The sequence below is a fragment of the Neolamprologus multifasciatus genome, chromosome 17 (genome assembly GCF_963576455.1).
Source record: "Neolamprologus multifasciatus chromosome 17, fNeoMul1.2, whole genome shotgun sequence".
In the NCBI taxonomy this organism is placed as follows: Eukaryota; Metazoa; Chordata; class Actinopteri; order Cichliformes; family Cichlidae; genus Neolamprologus; species Neolamprologus multifasciatus.
The window spans coordinates 15,031,273-15,056,546 of record NC_140455.1 but is presented as its reverse complement, the minus strand read 5'-3'; the positions used below and the strand labels follow the sequence as shown (position 1 = coordinate 15,056,546).

The 25,274-nt window shown below is 40.0% G+C and overlaps 2 protein-coding genes and 1 non-coding gene across 3 annotated transcripts in view; all 3 read left to right on the top strand.

Annotated features, from left to right (window-relative positions):
• The window catches only part of LOC146499118 (leucine-rich repeat-containing protein 24-like), a 32,649-nt gene extending 29,711 nt beyond the window's left edge, over positions 1-2,938 (top strand). Inside the window, exon 8 of the mRNA XM_085137043.1 lies at positions 2,769-2,938. Coding sequence (XP_084993169.1) covers positions 2,769-2,912 — 144 coding nt within the window. The 3' untranslated portion in view covers positions 2,913-2,938. The remainder of the gene's footprint in view (positions 1-2,768) is intronic.
• On the top strand, positions 1,832-25,057 carry LOC146499116 (alpha-2-HS-glycoprotein-like). Its single transcript, XM_085137051.1, has 6 exons — positions 1,832-1,891; positions 23,202-23,286; positions 23,902-24,071; positions 24,157-24,264; positions 24,562-24,618; positions 24,720-25,057. The coding sequence occupies exons 2-6, from the start codon at positions 23,229-23,231 to the stop codon at positions 24,963-24,965; spliced, it is 639 nt and encodes a 212-aa protein (XP_084993177.1). The 5' UTR covers positions 1,832-1,891; positions 23,202-23,228; the 3' UTR covers positions 24,966-25,057.
• trnat-agu (transfer RNA threonine (anticodon AGU)) lies at positions 18,263-18,336 on the top strand. The gene has a single exon. It is a non-coding gene; the product is annotated as a tRNA-Thr (tRNA).
• Positions 25,058-25,274: the final 217 nt, after the last annotated feature.

The window sequence follows — 25,274 nt, the reverse complement described above, 5'->3', positions numbered from 1 at the left end:
GTAGCCTGTATGTGATTAACAGGTTGCAACTGTCTTTGATATTGTCTCTTGTGTCCCTGAGTTTCTTTGTTCACAATGGGTCACAATGGGTTTCAAAATTCCATTAATACTAACTAACTGGCCCGACTCAAAGATTTGGTACGTTTTTGATGATTATGCTTGTGCTGATAAGAATTATCAGCCATGTTAAGTGGAAAAGTGTATATCTTTTAGTCCTGTGGTAAATCAACACATCAACACTTTGCCTGTTGATGCAAATAGCAGTAAATTGCCTTTCGCAAACTTTAGCAAACTTCTTTGTATGTTTTTTTGAAATGACCAAATTCTAAATGTGAAAGTCGTACAAATACGTTTGCAGTAATTAGTATGCTGACTGGCACTTAAATGGTGCTTTTCTGATGAGAAAGCAAAGTGCTTCTATACTTTTCACTTTCTTGTATCTTAATTACAATAGTTTTTTTTTCGTTTTTTTTAAATTATTCTTAGTAAATTAAGCAATTAATCTGGCCATGGATGTTTTTTTTTACCACCTCCAGCTTGAGGTAGGTCCACCTATACTTGAAAAAAGCGCTTGTAGCATTGCTGGGTAAAAGTTTGTCTGAAGCTATTTTGATCTAAAGAATTCTCTTGGGTCATTGGGTGTAAAATAACAAATAACTCTCTAAGTGTTCTGGCATTTGAATGAAATGATAAAAATATGCTTAACCTCTTACAACCAAAATAAATAACAAAAAGAAAAGAGAAGAAACAAAAAAGTTTTAAGTACTTTTAAGGGTGTGGAAACCCCTTAAAGGGATAAAGATCCCTGTCCTTGTGCCAAAATTAGGATAGAAGTAATGTTTAAACAGCTACCCTGGTTTATTCCAAACACAAATCAAATGAACAAAGTTGGGCCAAATCTGAACTCTTTTCAAACATTTTGATTGTAATGATGAGCAAAAAAACATGTAAGATCTGCAGCTGCTAAAAATCCTACAATAACATCCTTCAGTTTAAATATTGACTGTGTAAGAAGTGTGATGAAACTGACTGGTTCAGTAAACATTTCAAAATATGCTGAGCTCCTCTGGTTAAAGTTCATGTTTGTCTTGTGGTCGCTTCTATTTATTTGTCATTTATTTCCTATCTTGTTTGTCACTGTCTGTCTAACCCACTGACATATGTTAACCAATCCACTCTATATAACAGCCCCATAATAGTGGCCTGCTCCAGTCTTCTCCGCGATACCATGAGGACGTTACGAGTCCTGACACTTCTTTCGGCCAGCAGTCCTGCTTTGCAGCGCTTCGCACCAGGTTTGGAGCCACTAACATGCAGTGAAGGTAACGGTACGGCGGCATGCAGATAAGGCAGTGCATCACATCAATGAGTATCACGACCATGGCTACACAAGTTCAGACTGCATGAAGTTTCAAGGGATCAGTGTGGAACAGGTATGATAGTAGCAGTGAATGTGCACATTTGCAGTTCACATTTGAGTATTTCCACTTTGGCAAGAGGAGCAAAGAGATAATAAACAACAAGCGGGACAAAACTTAAACAATAGAAGAGAGTAGAAAAAACAGTAGCATTTTATAAAAGCATGGTGAGTGACAAATCCAAGTCCGCAATTCTTTTGGAAATGTTTTTCTTTTTTTAAATGATCATTAATGTTTATTGTAGTTTTATCATTACACTCAGGCTTTTCATGATCAAAAAATCCTTAACGTCTGTCATGGCGTTACTGTGGTGATATCGGAAACTGCATCAGTAAATGACAGTCTTACTCTATGCTCTTTCCAGGTTGATGGTGGATGTATGTAAAGTTGCAGCGGATTTCGGAGACAAATGCCACACTATCAACCCGAAACCTTTTGAGGACTCTGTGAAATACGTAGCGAGGTTAGCGCGGGTAAATGCAAAGCAGTTGTTTGCTTAATCCACCTGCCTGCACTGACTTCATGTAACATTCACCTCTGGTCAGAATGTGGATGTGCTAATCTGGCAAATTATGCAAAGTTACTGCCAGTGATGTTATGAAATAAAGCTGTATTCTCCTGTGTTTCTCTGAAGGCAGTGAAGGCCAACTGCACTGTATTGATGGACTATAAAGATGAGTGATGCCAACATAACCAAATATGAATGTGACACACGACAAAGGTGGGCTCTCGCCTGCATCATAGCTGTTCACCATGTCCACTGAGAAGATGCTAGTGTAGATACAATCATTTTTTGATTACTTGTTACTCACAAGGCTGTTGGTCTGCCTGTTCAAAACACACTTGATGTGGCCAAAGACAGACTCCTGTAAGGACCAATGATAGATGGTTTAACCCTTAAAGCAAGGTATCAGTAAAAAAAAAAAAGAAAAAGAAAAAAATTTCCCTGTTTTTTTCATAATTTGTCATTTGACTGCAGATAAAACAGCATTTGTAAAAGCAGTACAATAATATCAAATATTAACACTGTGGCATTATGTTTTGTTTTAAAAAATGCTTATTTAGAATTTAAAGCATTTGACATGTCTCACAAAAAGTTGGGACAAGGGTGACAAAATACTTTGTGTGTAACGCTAAAAAAATACAATGAAGAAACTCACGAATGAAAAATGATTTCAAACAAGCATCCTAGTGAAGAGGAGTCTTTAGGAAGTAAACATGGGGAGAAGTTCATCATCTTGTGAAAGATTGCAAGGGAGAATATTTGACAGAAAACACTAAAGAGCCTCAGCGAGTGATTTTTGGAATCCTCTGAACGTACACTCAGTACAATTCTTTGTGTGTTTGCAGAAAAAACTAATTTGGAGATGGTACACATCTGCCCTGACTGTCCTGTGCTGCTGCCTCTCAATAACTCTGAAGGTCTCAAGTCTGTTCGTGAAGCGACAGCAGAATTCAACAAGAACACCAGTAACCAGCATTACTACATCTTGAAGGAAGTGGGGCGGATATCAACTGGGGTACAGAGGATCCGTTTCTTCCTCCCCCTCTTTGTGAACTCATAAGATCAGTCATTGTTTAACTTTACACTTTCTTTTCTTGTAGTATATAATGGGATTAGGAATGAACTACTATCCTGAGTTTGCTCTTGTGGAGACTCGTTGCCCAATGGGCTCTAGAATCATAATTGAGGCATGCATTCCGCTTTGTCCTGACAGAGCTGTAAGTATAACTCATACACTTCAGAAAATCCTGAGCCACATTTTGATATGCTGTGTACTAAAATTATTAAAGTGTTTTGCTGTGTGTATTCCGTGAGATCAGCAGTACCACTTCCCATTAAAATTATATCACAATGTTAAAGAGTAACAAGAGATTTACTGCACAGTTGTAAGAAGTATTAAATCAAATACAAACATTACAGATCTTTCAGCATTTCTAATCCCTAAATGTCAAATACCTTTTTTTATGGCTTATTCCTGTTAGTTCTCTCATTGTATATATTCTTCCTTTTTTAAAGCGTCATGCTTTCTGCCGTTCATCTTACTCCGGTCAAAATGGACTCCTGTCCACTGAGTGTGAGTTCTATCCTGCAGAGGTGAGACCAACAGCATCTTTGCAATAAATTTCCTTTTTTATGGCAACTTATTAAGAAACAACAACAAAAAAAAAACAACTCTTGCATTTGTTGTCTTTGTTCTCAACAGAACACCACTGCCCTTGGGCCTGGTGAGAAGGAGCCTGTCTGTGGACATCATGGAAGACGCCATCCACATGGTCATGGTGGCCCCCCTCCACATGCTCACGACCATGGTCGTGGCCCCCCTCCACATGCAGGCAAAGGAGGACGCCCTCCACATGCTCACGACCATGGTCATGGCTCTCCTCCTCCTGGTGACAAGGGTAAAGGGTCATTTCACCCCCTACGGCGCTTTCATCCATGTCACGGATTCCTTGTCAATCCTGACCCAGCTCTCCACCCTATTTGCCCCTGGCCTCTTCCTCACCGCACACAAAACTAATCCAGAATTAGCCAAGCATTGCCAAATAAAGAACATGCTATTTTTGCGTGGAATGTGCCAAAATATAGTGCATACAAAATAAACCATCTAGGTGTTGACTACTTGAAACTGGAGTAAGCACAATGATTGTTATTTCTGAGATTCAGCAGACTCAGAACAGCAGTTCTGAAGTTTGGTTTGATTTGGCATCTATTTAATGACATTATGATGCTGGCAGCAGCAATGATGCACTCAGCTGTGGGCAAAGGTATCAAATGCAAATCTATATGTACAATGGTTGGTGTATGGTTCACATTTTGTAAATTGAAGGTAAACTGATTTGAGAATAGAATATTACTAAACACAAAAAACCCAGCACACTGAAAAAAAGGGATTGGCCAGCTCTTGGATTTACGTAAGCATCTAGCATGTATTTAACACAAGTGCCTCATGCTTTAAAGTTAAGTGTAACTATATAGTGTAGAAACTACATGATATGCAGAGAGGCTAGATTAAATTGTTCATATCATGTTCGAGTGAAGTAAGTCAATAACTTACTGCGACACTGCACGGGATTTCAGTCAGGCATCCATCTCAGTCAAGTCGAGCAGCCACCTCTGCTTTTTTTGGTATACCGAAATAATTAAATTGGGTGGTTGTTACATTAAAAAAGTCTAACTTGTAATTTAAACACAATAATTTCATGCTTCTATGAACGTAATTAAATCATGAAGGATCTGTATGAAATCCAACAATTAATTTGTTCTTGTTGAGATGACCTGATACAATCTAGTAAGAGTGGTTAGTTGCTGAACTCATGAAATTCACAAGATCACACAAGATTTCAAACTGCAGGAAAATCACTGGAGCTATAAGAGGCAGACAACTACACACACATCATGTGTATGCTATCGCTATTTATTGTGGTTTAACCTGTCAAAGACAAAAACGTACAAAAAGTTCTGCATCAAGCCTTGAAATCATAGCTTTCCTACTTTTGTTAAGTCTGGATTGGTAGCATGGTGGTTATTGCTGTTGCGTCACAGTAAGAAGGTGGATACAAATCCACAATCTGGCTAGTTTGCACTGGGTTCTCTCTGGGTATTCTGGTTTCTTCCCATAGTTAAAAGTCATGCAGTTGTTAGAGTTAGATTAATTAGTCATTCTAAATTATCTGTCAATGTGTATTCAAATGGTTGTTGGTGATAGACTGGTGAGCTGTCCAACTAATGTCCATTATTGAATCAAGTAAATCCAACATGACACTGGATCAATTTTAAGATATCCAGAAATGAAGTGAGACTGGAAAAGCTGTTTATTCAAGAGTACACTGTATACAGTAAAACACAGTTAGGGGCCGAAACATAAGAAAAACAGAACAATTTTATTTCACATACAATAATACATTCTCAGTGATCACTAGAATTAACCATAAGAATCACTCATTAAAACAAATTTATTTAATGCAACAGTAACAGTTTTTCTACAAGAGCCTTTAAAATATGAAAATAAAAAAAATAAAAAAACTTTCCAAACCTAGAGGAGGATGAACTTGAACAGCTTAACTAAAGCTAAAATAACAATAGAAGAAATCAAGAGGGTAACTGCCTCAAGTAAAAACAGTCCATAGCAAACTTTTACAAGAAATTTAGTGAGATTTTGTGCCCATACCTCCTGCATAAAACATTTAAGCATTAGTTAATACAGTCCCATCTTTTTTTCTTTTTTTTTTTTTTGATTGATTGATTTATTGTTTAGCATTCAAATATCTCAGTGAATACAGAATAAAGATTACCACAAAGCAAGAAAGCATGAGACCAGGCTAATCAAAAGGTATTGGCTGAAGCATACCTTTAGACTTTAAACAGCTTCTGAGTACTGCGGCAAAGCAAGTTATTTTGTGCTTTATACATTATCTGTGCCATTTTATATTCAACTAAATCATAACATTTCAGGGTATTCAGATTAATAAACAAAATTTTAGTTGGTTCTATATAGTTTGATAAATAATTCTTATAGCTCTTTTTTGTAACTTGAAAATAGGAGAGTATTTGTTTTATATCCATTACTCCATGTTACGACCCGGCTCGAGGCCGCAACATAAAAAAGGAGACGAATTACGACGAGTGTAAATAGGAAGAGGTTTTAATCTTACAATGGCATCACAGGCTGGCTAAAATGGCTGGTGCCACCCAGGCAAAGACAAGTGAGCTCCCTGAAAGCCTGCCTCAGGTATGCTTTTATTCACACCTGACTAGGTGTGGCCAATTGGCACCAGCTGAAAACATTGAGAAGATTAGGGGCTGCAGAGGGACGTAACACCTCCTCCCTCAAAAGGGTTCCTCTAGGACCCCTAAACAAATTAAAAGCCCCTCTGAAGCCTTGATCCCTCAAAAATAAGCTTGAGCCAAAGCACAAACTTGAGCACTTTATTACCAGCTCTAACACAAAACTAAATACTCACATTTCTTTAGTTGGCATTTTAAACATGGATGCCCTGCATGAGGATCTGAAGTTGTCACACTGAACACACAAAAAGTAACATGTGACCAACACAAAGGAGTACAACAGTCACAAACCCAAAATGATTATTCAGCCTGCTACAACAAAAAATGAGAGCAGCCACGAATAATCACACACACAAGTGATCTGTGGTCTCTCCACCACACAAACATACGAGTGGCCTCATACCACAACAAGTTACTTTAATATACAAAATTCAGTAAAGCAAGCATATAGTGACCACCCACAAATGGAGAGCAGTGGCCACACAATGATCACATCAAGGGTGGCTCAGCACCCCTCAGTGTTATTGCCATCACCTTGCCAGCAACACTCACAAGTAATCCAACAAATGTAGCCATATTCCCCACAACGCTAAAGGTCAGAGCACAAAACACTCACCACATGAGGATGTCATTAGCATCCATCAACACTGACATATTAGATACACACACGGTGTACATGCCATGCCAACTTAAAAACGGCCTACCTGCCTCAGCCACAAGACCATAATTAATGAATGGTCTCAAACCTCCTGTCAAGTTTGGTGCCACTGATTTACTATGGCAACTCCCAGCCTAAAACGCTAAAAACAAAACTTGTCTAGTCTTCAGTGGTGTACCGGGCTCGAGAGCAGGCAGCAGACCAGAGATATAGTCTCCTACCAAACTCTGCAGCGTTTCCCACCCAGGATAACCACCAAACACAATATACTAAAACAAGAAAGCAAACCAACAAACAAGTGCTTCGATGGAAGGGCGGCACAGCCACCCAGCTGAAACACACTTACTAAAGGGACGTTGCTCAATCACAGTGAACACCTTCACTCACCCACTTAAAAGCGATACAAAAGTTTTTTAATATATTTAACTCCTTTTCCACTGTAGTCAGAAGCTGTTCTAGGTTTTTACATGAGCAATACAGAGTGGTATCATCAGCAAACAATACACATTTTAACAATGTGGAAACACTACATCTGTCATTTATATATAATATGAATAATTTAGGGCCCAGCACAGAGCCCTGAGGAACACCACAAGTTACCTTCAACTGCTTAGATTTTACATTATTGATTTCGACATATTGATATCTGTCATCCAGGTAACTTTTCATCCACTTTTATGCCATCCCTCTTATACCATATCTCTCTAGTTTATTTATTAATATAGAATGATCAATTGTATCAAACGCCTTTTTTAAGTCTATAAAAACACCAACCGTATATTCCTTATTATCTATTGTAGTAGATATCCTTTCTACAAGTTCCATCACTGCCATCAAAGTGGACCTTTTCGTTCTAAAGCCATATTGGTTATCACTTAGGAGTTTATGCTTCCCAATATGTTTATCAAGTCTATTAACAAATAACTTTTCTAAAATTTTTGAGAACTGTGGGAGTAGTGATATTGGCCTGTAATTGGTAAATTGACATCTCTCTCTGTGTTTTAAGGATTGGAATAACTTTTGCTATTTTCATTTTTGAGGGAAAGATACCAGTTCGAAAGGACAGATTACAAATGTATGCGAAAGGTTGCACTACATATTCTACAATACTAATATCATTTCAATACCAAAACAGGCAGTGGACTTTTTATTTTTAAATGTTTTCACAATGTTAATTATTTCTCTGTGAGTTACAGCACCAATAAACAATTGCAGTTCTCTTGTATTCTTATTCCTATTTATTCTATTTATCCCTTTTGTATACTCTGTATTTATATATGTGTATATATGGTATATTTCTGCTCACATTCTGTAACTTCTGTCGGTGCTGTGCTATTGGAAACCGAATTTCCTGGAAGAACCCACCCGAGGGATTAATAAAGTTTTATCTAATCCAGGGGTAGGCAACCTTTCTGATGGCGAGTGCCATTTAAAATTTCCTCAGAAGTCAGTGTGCCATATGATTGCATTTGCAATAAATTTAATAACGCTCTATATGAACAGTTACACAATATATAGAACCACTTTATAGAATTATATTTGTTTGCAGATGTTGGCAGCTATCAGCGAATAGTTATCAGCTATTTTGAAACAAAAAAAGACACTTTTTATCCATAACAAGAACTCCATAACAGCAAATGGACTGTACAACAGAAAATACAAATGCTATTTATGGTCTCCTCACAACCATGATAAGAAAAATAAACTGGGCCAATATGGCATGTTTGTTAATACAGAGACACACATGTCATGTGATCTCTGGTCTCCCACTCAGAGACACAGGTCTCCGAGTGTCCATCATTCAGACGGCTACCTGAGGACACTCATGTGAGAGAAAATCTGCTCACACAGATATGTAGAGCCAAATACTGTCAATAAGGCCTCTGCAATGTTCTGAAGACAGTTAAACTTGTCAGGTAGTGATGTCCAGCAGGTGAAAATGCAAGCTCCATGAACACGCACAGCTGTGGAGTCCAGCTGCTTCGATGTTGCATTAACTGGCATTAACTCAGCCAGTTACTGCGAGACAAATCCAGCTGCTCATTAAAGATTTCTGGTTTGTTCAGAAAATCAAACATTGGTCCACACACCTGAAAGTCCCAAAAATGCATTGTGTCTCGAGTTACGGATGTATATTTTCCGAAGTGTATTTCCGTGGTGCTGATGGTGTGCTGAGCGGAAAACTCCTGAAGCTTTTGAAGTGTCGAAATGTGGAAAGCTAACAACATCCCTCTTACCAGTAGGCTAAGTTATTTTTAGCCAATTACAAGTTGAATCTGGTAATTTGGGTTTGTTAGCTAAGATACCGTCATTAGGAAGATGTACAACTAATGTGTCAATGCGAGCTGATTTGCGATGTGCACCGCTGGCCATTTATTTTTTAATGCACCTTCTCAGATTAATTCACTGCGTGTCGTGCCCAGGGCTGGACTGGGACAAAAAAACAGCCCGGGCATTTTGACTAAAGACCGGCCCACCAGGTATTAAAGCCATAAAGCCTTTGAATGAAAACAAATGCTGTTGTTACAGTGATGTACAATCTTGTTGGTATATGTATGATTTCTATACATTTTATGTCAAATAAAAACATTGGTTGTAAGATTCAGATAATTGTTTAATAACAGCGAGACATTTTAAATGAGAATAAGAAAGTATTTCTTTGTGCCCCCCTCCCTCCCCTCCCCCCTCTCCCTGTTAATGCCCTACCTGGCCCCCTGGCAAAACTTTGCTAGACCCGCCCCTGCACAGTTACCAGCTGTCAGCCACTTAGAAAAGGATCCTGGTGTTATTTGTCTCTCAGAAACAGTTCATAACTTCCCTTCAACTCATTCATGTCACCTAAAAGGTAAACCTGTTTCTCCATCACCTGTTCAGCTCTGATGATTCAGTAAGGACATCTCCTGGTTTCATCTTCATGTTTCCCTCTCACCAGATAACCAAACCGACATCACGACCAGCAGCTTTTACAGCTGTGGCTCCAGCAAACATCAGCTGATACTAGAAATTAATATTAAATAAATTCTAACAACAGCTGATCAAGCTTAAACGTGCTGCTGTTGTTTAGTGCGACATCTGCTGGTTTCCTCTTTCTGGCGCAAAGTGGGCGATAAACAAACAAGAGAGAAAAGCGGATCAGCTGATCATTGATTAGTTTCATGATTGAAGTAGCAACGGGAAAGAGAGGAGAGAATGAGAGAAGAAGAGGCAGCTGTGCAGCGTAACGACAGAATAAATCCACTTTTGTGTCTTTTTCCATCCTAGACAAACTGCGTCCCTTCTCAGCTCAACACAGAACGGGTAATAATTTCTCTGAATGCGGGACGATTCCATTTTTTACGGGACGGTTGGCAACTCTACTAACTAACCTTATGAATAAAATAAAGTTCACTATCAGTAACATCATAGCACCCACCCAGCTGTATAGAAACTCCATCATGCTAGCTAGTACGCAGTACAAGTTATTGTAACTGACTGTAAAAAGTCAGCATAACGAAAATAAACTCCACCTAATCTTGGTTTATATCTGACCCAGATAGATTGCAGGTCATAACTTCTTACCTGAAGTTCAGTTCACCTGGCACTCAGACCGGCGGCTGCCTCGGATCTCTCCTCCTCCTGCCTCCCCTCTCCCTCATCCACCTGCTGGCCTCCACCACTTGCTAATGTTACTGAATCTGTGGAAGCTCCGTGACAGCCACCACCAAACAACCAAGTTATTTTTACACACCGGCCAGCATCTGGCCAATCCACCACCTTTCATTGTTTATACCGTTACAAAGAAAAGAAAAAAAGTCACCGGGCCACCGAGCAAATGCCCGGTATGCCCGATGGCCAGTCCAGCTATGGTCGTTATTTCAGCATCTTTTGTCCCCTGTTTTATGAATCTCTTATATAGATTATTTTTCTTTTTACATGCATCTTCCAGCCCCTTTGTGATCCATGGCTTATTTGGTCTGTGATGCTTTCTAGTGATTTTCATTAAAGGACAATGTTTTTCATATAGTGAAATTACAGTTGATAGGAATGCATCATATGCACTATTTGAATCTTCATTTGCAATAACCTCATTCCAGTTGTGTTCCTTTAAGTCCACCTGGAGGACAGCAATGGCTCTTGTTGTTCTATGTGGTATCATGTCAAATGTTTGATTCTTTTGTTTAGTTTTGATCCCCCCCCAAAGCTGCCCGCTGGAATCAAAGCGACGGGACGAGTCGCGACCTCTCACAACGAACGCAGCATGGTTAACACCTTGGAGACGCTTACGGCTTCTGTGAAGGCTCAAAACAACACCATTGAGCGTATGGTGGGATACATCAGAGAGGGCCCTGCTCAAAATGAGAACCTTGAGCGAAAGCTGGATCACATCGCAGAACGGATCACTGCAGTTGTGAGGTCTCAGAATCAAAAGAATGATAACACCTCGGATCAGAAGTTTGATACCATCATGGGGAGGCTCGTGGCTCTCCAACGGGAGATAGAGAGACCAGTGTCAGTGTTAAAAAGATCAGCTTTGAAAATTCTCAATAAATCAACAAATTCGGGATCAAATGCAGACACCACCACGGCGCCAGCTGCACAGGCCCAAGGCTGAAGCCGGACAAACACTCCCTGATAACGACTGTGTGATGACTATTCTCCCCATCCCTGCAAGGCCACCTGGATTGGCTGGAGGACTGTTTACTTAGCCTGATAGGGCGAAGGACACTGTCTCAGCTGAACTATGGACACGCACACACACACACTTACACTGATAAGCACTCACTCATCTCCCCTTCCCTTTCCAACGCCTTCGATGCTTGTTACCTCCTGGGAACACGAGGCGGGTCTGGGCCCGCGCTGGCGAGTCGGCGCAGTGGCAGGATGTCTGCTGTGTTGCCTGGGATTACCCCTCATCCCCTACCCATCCCTGTGGCTTGTTATGTCTTCATAATGTTGTGCTGTGAACATTCATGTGCTTTTTTGTGCAGAGGAGTTTTTTTTGTTTCCTGTTCTCGTGCTGTCCTACCATGGAAGCACAGCATGAGTAGGGGTCTCTTTTTTTCCTCTTGTACCTTCCCATTGTGTGTACATTTCAGTGTTTTTTTTCTGTAACTGCCGATCTCCGACTTGTAACCCCAATGTGATGTCTGTGTTATATGTGTAAGGTCGGGGGAGGGTGTCTCATTTCACTGCAGGGCAACCTGTGTGTGACAAATAAATTCTGAATCTGATCTGAATCTGAATCTGAAAATAATTTTTGAAAAATTGAAAAACAGGAAGATGATCGCTTATATCAGTTATAAGAAGTCCACCTACTATTTCATAGTCAATTTTATTTGTGAATATATTATCTATCAATGTAGCTGTATCAATTGTTATTCTACTTGGTTTTATAATTACAGGGAAAAGGGAGTTACTATACATTGTATTTATGAAATCTGTTGTTTTCTGATGTCCATTTGGGTTTAGCAAATCTATATTAAAATCACCACAAATTATTTGCACTTTTTTATCATTTAGGTTGCTAAACATAGCAGCAAGTTTTTCATTGAATGTCTCAAGGCATGAACCTGGTGTCCTATAGATGCAACTTATAATTATATGTTAGCTTTTTCAACATGGATTTCAATAGTGACACATTCCAATACGTTATCTATGGTGCTTGACATACATTCAATCAGACTACATTTCAAAACTTTATCTACATATAAGCAACACCGCCTCCTTTTTTATTCACCCTGTTCATTGTAAATAATTCGTATCCTTCCAGTCCCATTTCACTAATTTTCTCATTATCGAGCCATGTTTCTGATATTGCAATTATATTAAACTTTTTTAACTTACTTAAACATTCTGTAATTTTAGAAATTTTTATACAGGCTTCTACTATTGAAATGTATGACCGACAATGCATTTGCCATTTTAATATTCATATTGAATTGGTCATCCTGTATAGTACTCACAAGTATTATTGGTGTTATTGTAGAAGTGGGTATCTGGGTCAATGTTACTTTCAGGGTCATGCATGTTGTTATAACGTTTTGAAGTTCGTTTTCTCAGCGTGTGGCAAAATAACCACCTTGACAGTCCTTTTCATAATCAAATTCTTCCTCTTCAATATCTCTGAATGGAAACCTATAATCTGTGTCCAAACTTGTCATTTATGTGTTTTTTTGTTTTTGTTTTTGTTGTTTTTTGACCGTAAGGCCAGAAACACTTTCCATACCCATTGTTCATTATCCAATCGTCACTTTTCCAATAGATTCCAGCAGATTCCTGATTATTTATATTGCTCTAAGTCTTTGAGTTCTCTCATCACTTTCGCTTCTTCGGGATTGCCATTTAGTCTTATCATTACTTTGCAGTTCCTCGTCCATGTCGCTTGTATCTTATTTTGTTTTCTCAGGCTGCGTGCCTGTCTTGCAATTTCAGCAGTCTTTTTCGTTAAATGTTCATTTAAATACACACCAGTCCCTTTAAGCTTCTTACCCTGTTTCAGTAACTCAATCTTTGTTTTGCGACTCACAAACCGAAGAATAATTGATGGCTTTGTTTTACTGTCTTTCCTGGGGAGCGTGTGGCATGCTGCAATATGATGGCTCTGAATACTTACATTCTTCGTTTGAAGGAATTTTATCACTTGCTGTTCAAGCGTTTGCAGCTCCTCTACCGGGGCATCTTCACCATCTTTACCTCCCTAGCTGTTACTCTGGCGTAGGTTCGGTGTTGCGTCTCCAGTCCACTTATGACTAAATCATCCATTCTTGTGTATTGTTCAAGGTCCTCGATTCGCCGTTCCAAGTCGTCTATTTTCTTGTCCTTGTCCTTTATGAGGTTTTTTAGTTGTTTTATTTCATCCATTAGGTCATGTAGCATACCTTGTTGTTTAGCCACTTTGCTCAGTTCATCAGACATGAAATTAAGCGATTTCCTAATCTCCTCCAACTCCTCTTCAACTCCTGGGTTTGCTTTTTAGGCGGCATTTTGAAAATGATGAGATTTGTTGTGATGGCCCGTTGAAGTCACTGTTGATTACTTGTTGGTGCCTTGCTAGTGGCTTGGTGCAGCAGAGCCTGGGCCTAGTGGCTGCTGGAGGATCCTGGGCCTAGTGGCTGCTGGAAGAGCCTGGGCCTAGTGGCTGCTGGAGGATCCTGGGCCTAGTGGCTGCTGGAGGATCCTGGCCTGTGGCTGCTGGAGGATCCTGGGCCTGTGGCTGCTGGAGGAGCCTGGGCCTGTGGCTGCTGGAAGAGCCTGGGCCTGTGGTGCTGGAGGATCCTGGGCCTGTGGCTGCTGGAGGATCCTGGGCCTGTGGCTGCTGGAGGATCCTGGGCCGTGGCTGCTGAGAGCCTGGGCCTGTGGTGCTGGAGGATCCTGGGCCTGTGGCTGCTGGAGGATCCTGGGCCTAGTGGCTGCTGGAGGATCCTGGGTCTGGTGGCTGCTGGAAGACCCTGGGTGTAGAGAAAAGCCTGGGCTACTCTGCCCACTGCCCCATCTCCTTGCTAAATCTGCATGGGAAACTATTCTTTAAAATACTCCCTAGAAAATTAAGCCCCTTTTTAACACACTTAGTAGATCCATATCAGACCAGATTTATACCTCAGAGAAATTCATTTTTTAATCTTAAAACGACTGTTTAATATTATTTACTCTAATGCCAGACCTAAAAAAAGAAGAGTTAGCAGGTTTGGCACTCAATGCTGAGAAAGCATTTGACCAGATTGAATAGTCCCACATAGCAAGAAGGTCTGGCCCGGATCTGGCATCAAGCCGGCATTGCTGGTTGACTTCTGGCATGATATGTTATCCAGATATGGGCCAGGCCTGGCATAGATGGCACTGTTTATGCGATGGCATGCCATATCTGGCTTGATTGTGGTTATGTGGCCCAGGCCCATAAAAAACAGGTCTAGCTCAGATCTGGCATCAAGCAGGCACTTCTGACTGTGTCATGTCAGGGTGTATGTCAACCAGATGTGGGCCAGGTCTGGCAATGATAGCACTACTTATGTCCCTATTCTCCTATTTTAGTTAGAAGACCCAAATGCCATGTTTCAATACTATACTGCTATGGTAGCCAACGTTTCAAATGCAGATTTGACAGGTTTGTGAGTGTACACTTTATCCATAACCTAGTGAGGGTTTACTCATCTTTCTTCATGGTACACATAAGGCTGACATCTGGGCCAGCACAGGGCCAGCAGTGCGTTTGCACACATCTTACACATGGCCCACATACCGCAAAGAATAACGGCCCTTTGGTGGCCCAGATCAGGTTTGCCAGAGGTAATCCACACATGGACCAGCACAGGACCACCAGTGTGTCTAAAACTGGCCTTGTGCTGAACCATGTGTGGGCCACCTCTATAGAGGTATAGAGGCCATGCTGCTGGCGAGTTGGCTATGAGCTAAGCTAGGCTAGGCTAGCAAATCACTGTGAATATACTTAGCAGGTGAATCAACAGATTGTGCTTTGGATAAAGCTCGTGAAGTTTACACTATGGAATGAAACGCTATTTAATTAATTCAAAGTGCTTTACAGAGACATTAAAAAACAAAAACAAATAAAAAGCATGATTTAAAATTGATTAAGAAACAGTAGATAAAATCAGAACAGTAGATAAAATCCGTAGTTAAAATTTAAGTTTTGAAATTTAATATTAAAAATGTGGATTTGGTGTTTTATTCAAATGCAGCTGAGAATAAGTGAGTCTTCAACCTGGATTTAAATGTGAGATTAGCTCAGATTAGCTGAGTGTTTCAGCTAATCTGAGGCTTTCTGGGAGTTTGTTCCAGATATATGGAGCATAAAAGCTGAATGCAGCTTCTCTGTGTTTGGTTCTGACTCCGGGAACTGATAAAAAGCCGGATCCAGATGACCTGAGGGATCTGGAAGGCTCATACTGGGTCAGGAGGTCACTGATGTATTTTGGTCCTAAACCATTCAGAGCTTTATAGACCAGCATCAAAACTTTAAAGTCTATCCTCTGATGGACAGGTAGCCAGTGTAAAGACCTCAGAGCTGGACTGATGTGGTCCACTTTTTTGGTCTTAGTGAGGAGTCGAGCAGCAGAGTTCTGAATGAGCTGTAGTTGTCTGACTGATTTTTTAGGTAGACCTGTAAAGATGCTGTTACAGTAATCAAGCCTGCTAAAGATGAATGCATGGACTAGTTTTTCCAGGTCCTGTTGAGACATCAGATCTTTTATCCTTGAAATATTCTTGAGGTGATAGTAAGCTGATTTTGTTATTGTATTAATGTGTTTTTCTAAGTTTAGGTCTGCATCCATCACTACACCCAAATTTCTCTCAATGCATTTACCAAGAGCCTGTACAGGGCCTCGGTCTCCTGGTGACATTGTGATATATATTTGTGTGTCATCTGCATAGCTATGATAGTTTATTTTGTTGTTCTTTATAATCTGTGCCAGTGGGAGCATGTAAATGTTAATCAGAAGGGGTTCCAAAATGGAACCTTGGGGAACTCCACATGTGATACTTGTCTGCTCAGATGTGAAGTTACCCATTGATACAAAGTATTTCCTGTTTTCTAAGTATGTTTTGAACCAGTTTAGTACAGTTCCTGAAAGACCTGCCCAGTTCTCCAGTCATTTGAGTAATATGTTGTGGTCAACTGTATCAAATGCTGCACTGAGATCCAGTAAAACTAAGACTGACATTTTTCCACTGTCTCTATTCAGACATATGTCATTAAACACTTTGGTCAGAGTGGTTTCAGTGCTGTGGTTCTGTCTAAAACCTGACTGGAAGGCATCATAGCAGTTATTCTGTTTTAAGAAGTAATTGAGCTGTTGAGAAACTGCTTTTTCAATGGTCTTACTTAAAAATGGGAGATTTGAGATCGGCCTGTAGTTGTTCATTTGTGTCTTGTCAAGATTGTCCTTTTTCAGTATAGGTTTTATTACAGCAGTTTTTAGTGGATCTGGAAACACACCTGACATTAAAGAAAAATTGACGATCAGTAACAGGTCTGACTCCACTCTTTAAGACCTTTTTGAAACAATTTGTTGGCAGGACATCTAAACAGCAGGAGGAGTTCAGTTGACGTAAGATGTCCTCCAAGTCTTTGCTGTTAATAGAGTGAAACTCTTTGATGGTGTTTAAACAGTTTTTCAGTGGACACAGTATATATCCTGAATGTGCTGTTGATGTACCAATGTCAGAGAAGTAGGACCTCCTTGCACTCCTCAGTTATAAATTATAATTGTGAAGTTTCTCTTTATAGATGTCATAATGAACCTGGAGGTTTGTTTTTCTCCATCTGCGTTCAGCTTTCCTACACTCTCTTTTTTCATTTTTCACCAGTGTGGAGTTTCTCCATGTAGACTTTTTCCTTCCAGAGATAACCTTCACCTTAATGGGAGCAATAGTGTCCATAACATTTAACATTTTAGCATTGAAGCTATTGACGAGCTCATTGACTGAACCTCTGGACAGGTCAGGTCAGGTGTTAAGGGGAAGACCTGGTTAAAGATCTCACTACTGTTTTCAGTAGTGAGATCAGATCACCGTTTTGTGATCACTGCTGTTGACATATTTATGTGGGCTGAAATTTTACTTTAAAAAAAAAACACAGTAATGATCAGATAGGCCCACATCAGACACAGTAACCTCTGAAATGCTTAGGCCCATGGTCAATAGTATGAGGTCTGAGGTCCAGCAGGACAAGCACAGACATGAGTCCACCGTCAGTGGCCATAAGAAGATCATTTAGAATAGAATAGAATAGAATAGAATAATCCTTTAATTGTCACACAAGGGGAAATTTGGTTGTAACAGCAGCCAAAACACACATATACAACAAACAGTACACAAGACACAGAACAGAAACATACACAATTTTTCTTACATATTTACATTAAGGACAATTGTTACTATAAACAGAGTATTGTACAGTTATTAAATTAAATTGTAGTGCAAATCAGTTAATTAACTTATTGCAGTTACAGCGCTGATGTAAACATCATTTGTAACCTTCACTAAAGCTCTTTCTGTGATGTACTCCTCAAATAAGCAATTTGTGATGAGCTCTGAAACCTGACTGAAACTCCTCAAATAAGCCATTCCTCTGCAGATGATCATTTACAGAAGCATTTTACAGCTACAACCTTGTAAAGGAAGGTTGGAGGTTGGCCTATAATTAACTAAGACTGCTGGGTCCAGTGCTGGCTTTTAAAGTAATGGTTTAACTACTGCCAGCTTGAAGGCCTGTGGTACGTACAGCTTAATAACTGACAGAGGCTGATATTCAAAATTCAAACATTAAACTTCCTTGAGCAGCCTTGTAAGATTGGGGTCTTTAAGACATGTTGATGGTTTGGAGGAAGTAGTTACTGAAGTTAACTCGGAAAGTTCAGTTAGAAAATGGTCTAAAGGAGCTTGGAAAGAAACACATCCAGAGGTGCTGTGGCTTAGCTGGTCAAAGCGCCTGTTTAGTAAACAGGAGCTCCTGGGTTCAAATCCCAGCAGTACCTCTTTGTTACAATTTGAAACCACCTTCTTATTCTGTTGATGCGTTTGTAATCATCCACTTATGAAATTCTGGGAAGTCTGTGTATGTCCTCAGTTATCCAGCTCATGGTGCTCTCCAGATGCTTTTCTTTTCTTAGACTACAATGACCTACATGACTGAGAACCTTCACAGACTGTCTAAACAAATATCAGTGGTGTTGAAAGTAGCTGTACTTAATGAAAGTTGTGAATAATTGTTTCTCTAATAGTTAGAATTTTACTTGTGAAGACATACATGAATTCATTTCTAGTTAGCATTAAAGGAATAGTTAGCTCAACAGTGCTCTGACTTTTCATCAGCTTGACTACAGTGCAGAAGAGAAACCTGGGGTTGTTCTTATTTTCTTCAATCAATGATGAATAGTAAGATGTTCTAGCTTTATGGAGGCTTTTTTTTATAGAGCAACAAACTTTTTATCCAGTCTAAATAAAGATCTTCTAAATTAGTGAGAATCCATTTTCTCTCCAGTTATCTGCTTTTAGGTGCCCATTTGAGAGTTATACCAGGGAGTCAAATACTTCTGATTTCAGGCTTTCTTTTTCACAGGAGCTACAGTATCCAGAGTCTTATGCAGTTAAAATGTAGTGAGATTACCAAGTGACATCTGCAGGACCCTTACTATTACTGTGACAGTGTCAGACAGTTTCAAAGTTAAATTAATGGACTGGTTTTTATATAGGGCTTTTCTACTCTATCACTCAAAGTGATTTACACAACTTGCTTCATTCACCCAAGAACTGTTTTCTATGCTTTCTCTAAGTAACTGCTTTCTATATAACATTCACACCTATTTATACTCCAATGGATGCATCGGAGAGCAACTTGGGGTTAATATCTTGCCCCAATTTGGAATGCATGGGGATTGAATCACCAATATTTTGATTAATTTAGTTTTTCAATTCAGGTCAATTTTATTTATATAGTGCCAAATCACAACAACAGTTGCCTCATAGCACTTTACATTGTAAAGGTAGACCCTACAATAATACATACAGAGAAAACCCAACAATCATATGACCCTCTATGAGCAAGCACTTTGGCGACAGTGGGAAGGAAAAACTCCCTTTTAACAGGAAGAATCCTCCGGCAGAATCAGGCTCAGGCAGGGGCAACAGGTTGGGGTGAGAGAAGGAAGACAGGATAGAAGACATGCTGTGGAAGAGAGCCAGAGATTAATAACTAATATGATTCAGTTCAGAGAGGTCTATTAACACATAGTGAGTGAGAAAGGTGACTGAAGAAGAAATACTCAATGCATCATGGGAGTCCCCCAGCAGTCTACACCTATTGCAGCATAACTAAGGGCAGTGTTGGGAAGGTTACTTTTAAAATGTATTCCACTACAGATTACAGAATACATGCCCCAAAATGTATTTTGTAATGTATTTCGTTACATTACTCAATGAGAGAAAAGTATTCTAAATACTTTGGATTACTTAATATATTATCATGCTTTTTACAACTACATGAATGTACTATTGTTGTGTGATTTATTACTATTACTGAAGGATAGTCACCATACGAATACCAACTAGATTTTTAAACCTTGATATAAAATGAGTAACAGCAGGGTGGACATTAGTAAGGCTGCACTTTTTGCAGTTTTTCGTATTGAAAACTATTCCGCGCGTGTATAAAACAGGTCCGCGGCTCCAAACCGAGGTAAAGGGACTTGTGGCTAATACATCGGGTTGTGTGTCGGGCTCGTAGCCGAAAACTAGCTTTACTTTGTTGTCTGGGTCAACTTTGCTAGCGAGAGACACAGAGAGAGGCGTTGAAAGGCTGCTCCAATGCAACACAGTGTACAGTCGAGTCTTAATAGCTTACTTACAACTGGGCTCGTCAGGCACTTTTTGGCTGCAGTGGTTATTATTATATTTACATGCTTCCAGCTCCCGTTTCTGCTCCATGACAGCTCGTACTTTTCCACTCTCCTTTTTCTCCCTCCCTCGTGCTCACAGACATATAACGGGTATGGCAGTCCCTGCAGCACGGACTACACTGCACATGTGGGTACATTCTTCAGGGCGATGCCTGTAACACTCTGCCTATTTCCTTCATATTAAATTATTTTTAAAAATATTTCATCACGTCATCATGAGACCCGAGATTGAGACACAGGCATTAGAGCCTCTTAATGCGTGTGTTGTTTGGGTTTTCACCGGCGTGGAATTACCAAAAATAGAGAGGGGACAGCCTAACATATGAAACAGGAAAAGACTGCCGTGTAATCCCTTTATTTCAACAAAGTAACTGTATTCTGAATTCCACCTTTTTAAACGGTAACTGTAACAGAATACAGTTACTCATATTTTGTATTTTTTATTTTTTTTTTGTGTCCCGTTTGGATCTTTAGCCATCAGAATTGTTGTCTTAAGGCCAAGAAAGATGCCAAGCGGATTTATTTTACCAAGTGGATCATCATGGCCTTGCCATATTGGTCCGTTTGATTGACCTTTATTATAATTATGAATTTATTTTATTTTCGGTTGCTACAAATGGGACAGACATGACTGGGGGATAGGACAGGGAGAAAGAATGAAAGAAAGAGAGGGAGAGAAAGAAAACCAGAGGGGAGAAGAGACGTGAGAAAGGGGGAAAGAAAGAAAGAAAAACAAACAAAAAAAAGAGCAACATAATAAAAACAGCACCATCACAAAAAACTAGCTAGCAGTAGATAACAGTAGATACTAAATATTAAACGATATTGTGCAGCACACAAGATAGACAGTGCACAATGTGCTTTGAGGCAGCAGCCAAGAAAGCTGTAGTCCGCGTCTGTGAACACCCGTGTGTACACCTGTGTGCATACCAGTGTGGATCAGCATGCTTGTATTCCAAAGGTTTCTCCATGTAACGATCTGCTAGGGAGTGTGGGGAGCCATAGCCCCGTCCCACAGGGCATGAAGCAGGTATGGAGGAGATCCAGGCCCCAGATATCCAGAGGCCCCAGAGTACAAGGACCCGAGGAGGACCACCAAAAGGGGGGGAACCGTGCCACCCTCCTGGGAAGAGCTGAGTAGAGCCCCAAACGAGAGGTCACCCAGCAGCTACGGAGCAGAGGCCAGAGGGGGTTGCAGTGGCGTGCCATCGGGCTCTGCCGGCAGCCAGCTGTGCCAGAGAGGACCGAGCTTCAGGCCCAGAGGCCAGAGGGCACCCCATCCCCCGGAAGGGGCCCAGCCGGGCCACAGGCGCCATATTTTGTATTTTAAATACATAACGGTATACAGTGGCTTGCAAAAGTATTCGGCCCCCCTTGAACTTTCCCACATTTTATCACATTACAGCCACAAACATGAATCAATTTTATTGGAATTCCGCATGAAAAACCAATGCAAAGTGATGTACACTTGAGAAGTGCAACAAAAATCATACATGATTCCAAACATTTTTTTCTACAAATAAATGGGTTTCAAAATTCCATTAATACTAACTAACTGGCCCAACTCAAAGATTTGGTACGCTTTTAATGATTATGCTTGTGCTGTTAAGAATGATCAGCCATGTTAAGTGGAAAAGTGTTAATCTTCTTGTCCTGTGGTAAATCAACACATAAACACATTGCTTGTTGATGCAAATAGCAGTAAATAGTATGCTGACGACTGGCACTTAAATGGTGCTTTTCTACTGAGAATGCATAGTGCTTCTATACTTTTCACCTCCAGATTAAGATAATATAGATGGATTATCTTAACCTGGAGGTGATGTTTTTTTATCACCTCCAGGTTAAAGTTAACCCACCTATATTTGATAATGAAAAAACGTTGCTGTAGCATTGCTGGGTCAAAGTTTGTCTGAAGCTATTTTGATCTAGAAAATTCTCCGGGATCATTGCTAAAAATCCTACTATAACATCCTTCAGTTTAAATATTGACTGTGTAAGAAGTGTGATGAAACTGACTGGTTCAGTAAACATTTCAAAATATGCTGAGCTCCTCTGGTTAAAGTTCATGTTTGTCTTGTGGTCGCTTCTATTTATTTGTCATTTATTTCCTATCTTGTTTGTCACTGTCTGTCTAACCCACTGACATATGTTAACCAATCCACTCTATATAACAGCCCCATAATAGTGGCCTGCTCCAGTCTTCTCCGCGGTACCATGAGGACGTTACGAGTCCTGACACTTCTTTCGGCAGCAGTCCTGCTGTGCAGCGCTGCCCCAGGTTTAGAGCCACTAACATGCAGAGAAGTTAACAGTTCGGTGGCAGCAGATAAGGCAGTGCATCACATCAATGAGTATCACGACCATGGCTACAAGTTCAGACTGCATGAAGTTCAAGGGAACAGTGTGGAACAGGTATGATAGTAGCAGTAAATGTGCACATTTTCAGTTCACATTTGAGATACAGTAGCAGTTCTATAAAAGCATGGTGAGTGACAAATCCATGTCCACAATTCTATTGAAATGTTTTTCTTTTTTTAAAATGATCATTAATGTTTATTGTAGTTTTCCATTACATCAGCTTTTCATGACAAAAAATCCTTAAAGTCTGTCATGGCGTTACTGTGGTGATATCGGAAACTGCATCAGTAAATGACAGTCTTACTCTCTGCTCTTTCCAGGTTGATGGTGGATGTAATGTAAAGTTGCAGCTGGATCTTCGGGAGACAAAATGCCAACTATCACACAAGCCCTTTGAGACTGTGAAATCGTGGAGTTAGCGCTGGTAAATGCAAAGCAGTTGTTTGCTTAATCCACCTGCCTGCACTGACTTCATGTAACATTCACCTCTGGTCAGAAGGTGGACGTGCTAATCTGGCCAAATTATGCAAAGTTACTTCAGTGATGTTATGAAATAAAGCTGTATTCTCTGTGTTTCTCTGAAGGCAGTGAAGGCCAACTGCACTGTGTTGATGACTATAAAAGATGGTGATGCCAACATAACCAAATATGAATGTGACACACGACAAGGTGGGCTCTCTCTGCATCATAGCTGTTCACCATTTCACTGAGAAGATGCTACTGTAGATACAATCATTTTTGATTACTTGTTACTCCAAGGCTGTTGGTCTGCCTGTTCAAAAACACACTTGATGTGGCCAAAGACAGACTCACTGTAAGGACCAATGATAGATGGTTTAACCCTTAAAGCAGGTATCAGTAAAAAAAAAAAGAAAAAGAAAAAAATTTCCCTGTTTTTTCATAATTTGTCATTTGACTGCAGATAAAAACAGCATTTGTAAAAGCAGTACAATAATATCAAATATTAACACTGTGGCATTATGTTTTGTTTTAAAAAATGCTTATTTAGAATTTAAAGCATTTGACATGTCTCACAAAAAGTTGGGACAAGGGTGACAAAATACTTTGTGTGTAACGCTAAAAAAATACAATGAAGAAACTCACGAATGAAAAATGATTTCAAACAAGCATCCTAGTGAAGAGGAGTCTTTAGGAAGTAAACATGGGGAGAAGTTCATCATCTTGTGAAAGGAAGAATATTTGACAGAAAACACTAAAGAGCCTCAGCGAGTGATTTTTGGAATCCTCTGAACGTACACTCAGTACAATTCTTTGCGTTTGCAGTAAAAACTATCGCGGAGATGAGACGCATCTGCCCTGACTGTCCCATCCTGCTGCCTCTCAACGACTCTGAAAGTCTCACGTTTATTCATGACATGGTGAAAGTCTTCAACACTAACATCGCTAAGAAGCATTACTACATCTTGCAGGATGTGGCACGGATAACAGCTGGGGTACAGAGGATCCTTTTCTTCCTCCCTCTCTTTGTGAACTCATAAGATCAGTCATTGTTTAACCTTACACCTTCTTCTCTTCTAGAAATATATAGATGAAAATTATGCTGAGTTTGTCCTTGTGGAGAGTCGTTGCCCAGTGGGCTCTAAAATCCCAATTGAGGAATGCACTCCGCTCTGTCCTGACAGAGCTGTAAGTATAACTCATACACTTCAGAAAATCCTGAGCCACATTTTAATATGCTGTGTACTAAAATTATTAAAGTGTTTTGCTGTGTGTATTCCGTGAGATCAGGAGTACCACTTCCCATTAAAATTATATCACAATGTTAAAGAGTAACAAGAGATTTACTGCACAGTTGTAAGAAGTATTAAATCAAATACAAACATTACAGATCTTTCAGCATTTCTAATCCCTAAATGTCAAATACCTTTTTTATGGCTTATTTCTGTTAGTTCTCTCATTGTATATATTCTTCCTTTTTTAAAGCGTCATGCTTACTGCGAGGGATTTAGGGGCTTTGAATGTTATATTAATGATCCAAAGGTGAGTCCAACAGCAGTTTTGCAATAAATTTTCTTTTTATGGCAAATTATTAAAAAAAACAAAAAAAAACCTCTTGCATTTGTTGTCTTTGTTCTCAACAGAACACAACTGCACTTGGGCCTGGTGAGGAGGAGCCTGTCTGTGGACATCATGAAAGAAGCCAGCCACATGATCATGAACATGGTCATGGCTCTCCTCCTCCTGGTGGCAAGGGTCAAGGATCATTTCACCCCCTACGGCGCTTTCATCCATGTCACGAATTCCTAGTCAATCCTGACCCAGCTCTCCACCCTATTTGCCCCTGGCCTCTTCCTCACCGCACACAAAATGGATCCAGAATTAGCTGAACATTGCCAAATAAAGAACATGGTTGTTTTGCATGCAATGTGCCAAAATATAGTGCATACAAAATAAACCATCTAGGTGTTGACTACTTGAAGCTGGAGTAAGCACTATGATTGTTATTTCTGAGATTCAGCAGACTCAGAACAGCAGTTCTGAAGTTTGGTTTGATTTGGCATCTATTTAATGACATTATGATGCTGGCAGCAGCAATGATGCACTCAGTTGTGGGCAAAGGTATCAAATGCAAATCTATATGGACAATGGTTGGTGTATGGTTCACATTTTGTAAATTGAAGGTAAACTGATTTGAG

Excerpts from the sequence above, each read along its gene's own strand:
- LOC146499116 (XM_085137051.1), top strand. The coding sequence starts at position 23,229 with ATGACTATAAAAGATGGTGATGCCAACATAACCAAATATGAATGTGAC. Across the intron at positions 24,072-24,156 it reads TGGCACGGATAACAGCTGGG|AAATATATAGATGAAAATTA; the intron begins GTACAGAGGATC and ends CTTCTCTTCTAG. Across the intron at positions 24,619-24,719 it reads GTTATATTAATGATCCAAAG|AACACAACTGCACTTGGGCC; the intron begins GTGAGTCCAACA and ends TGTTCTCAACAG.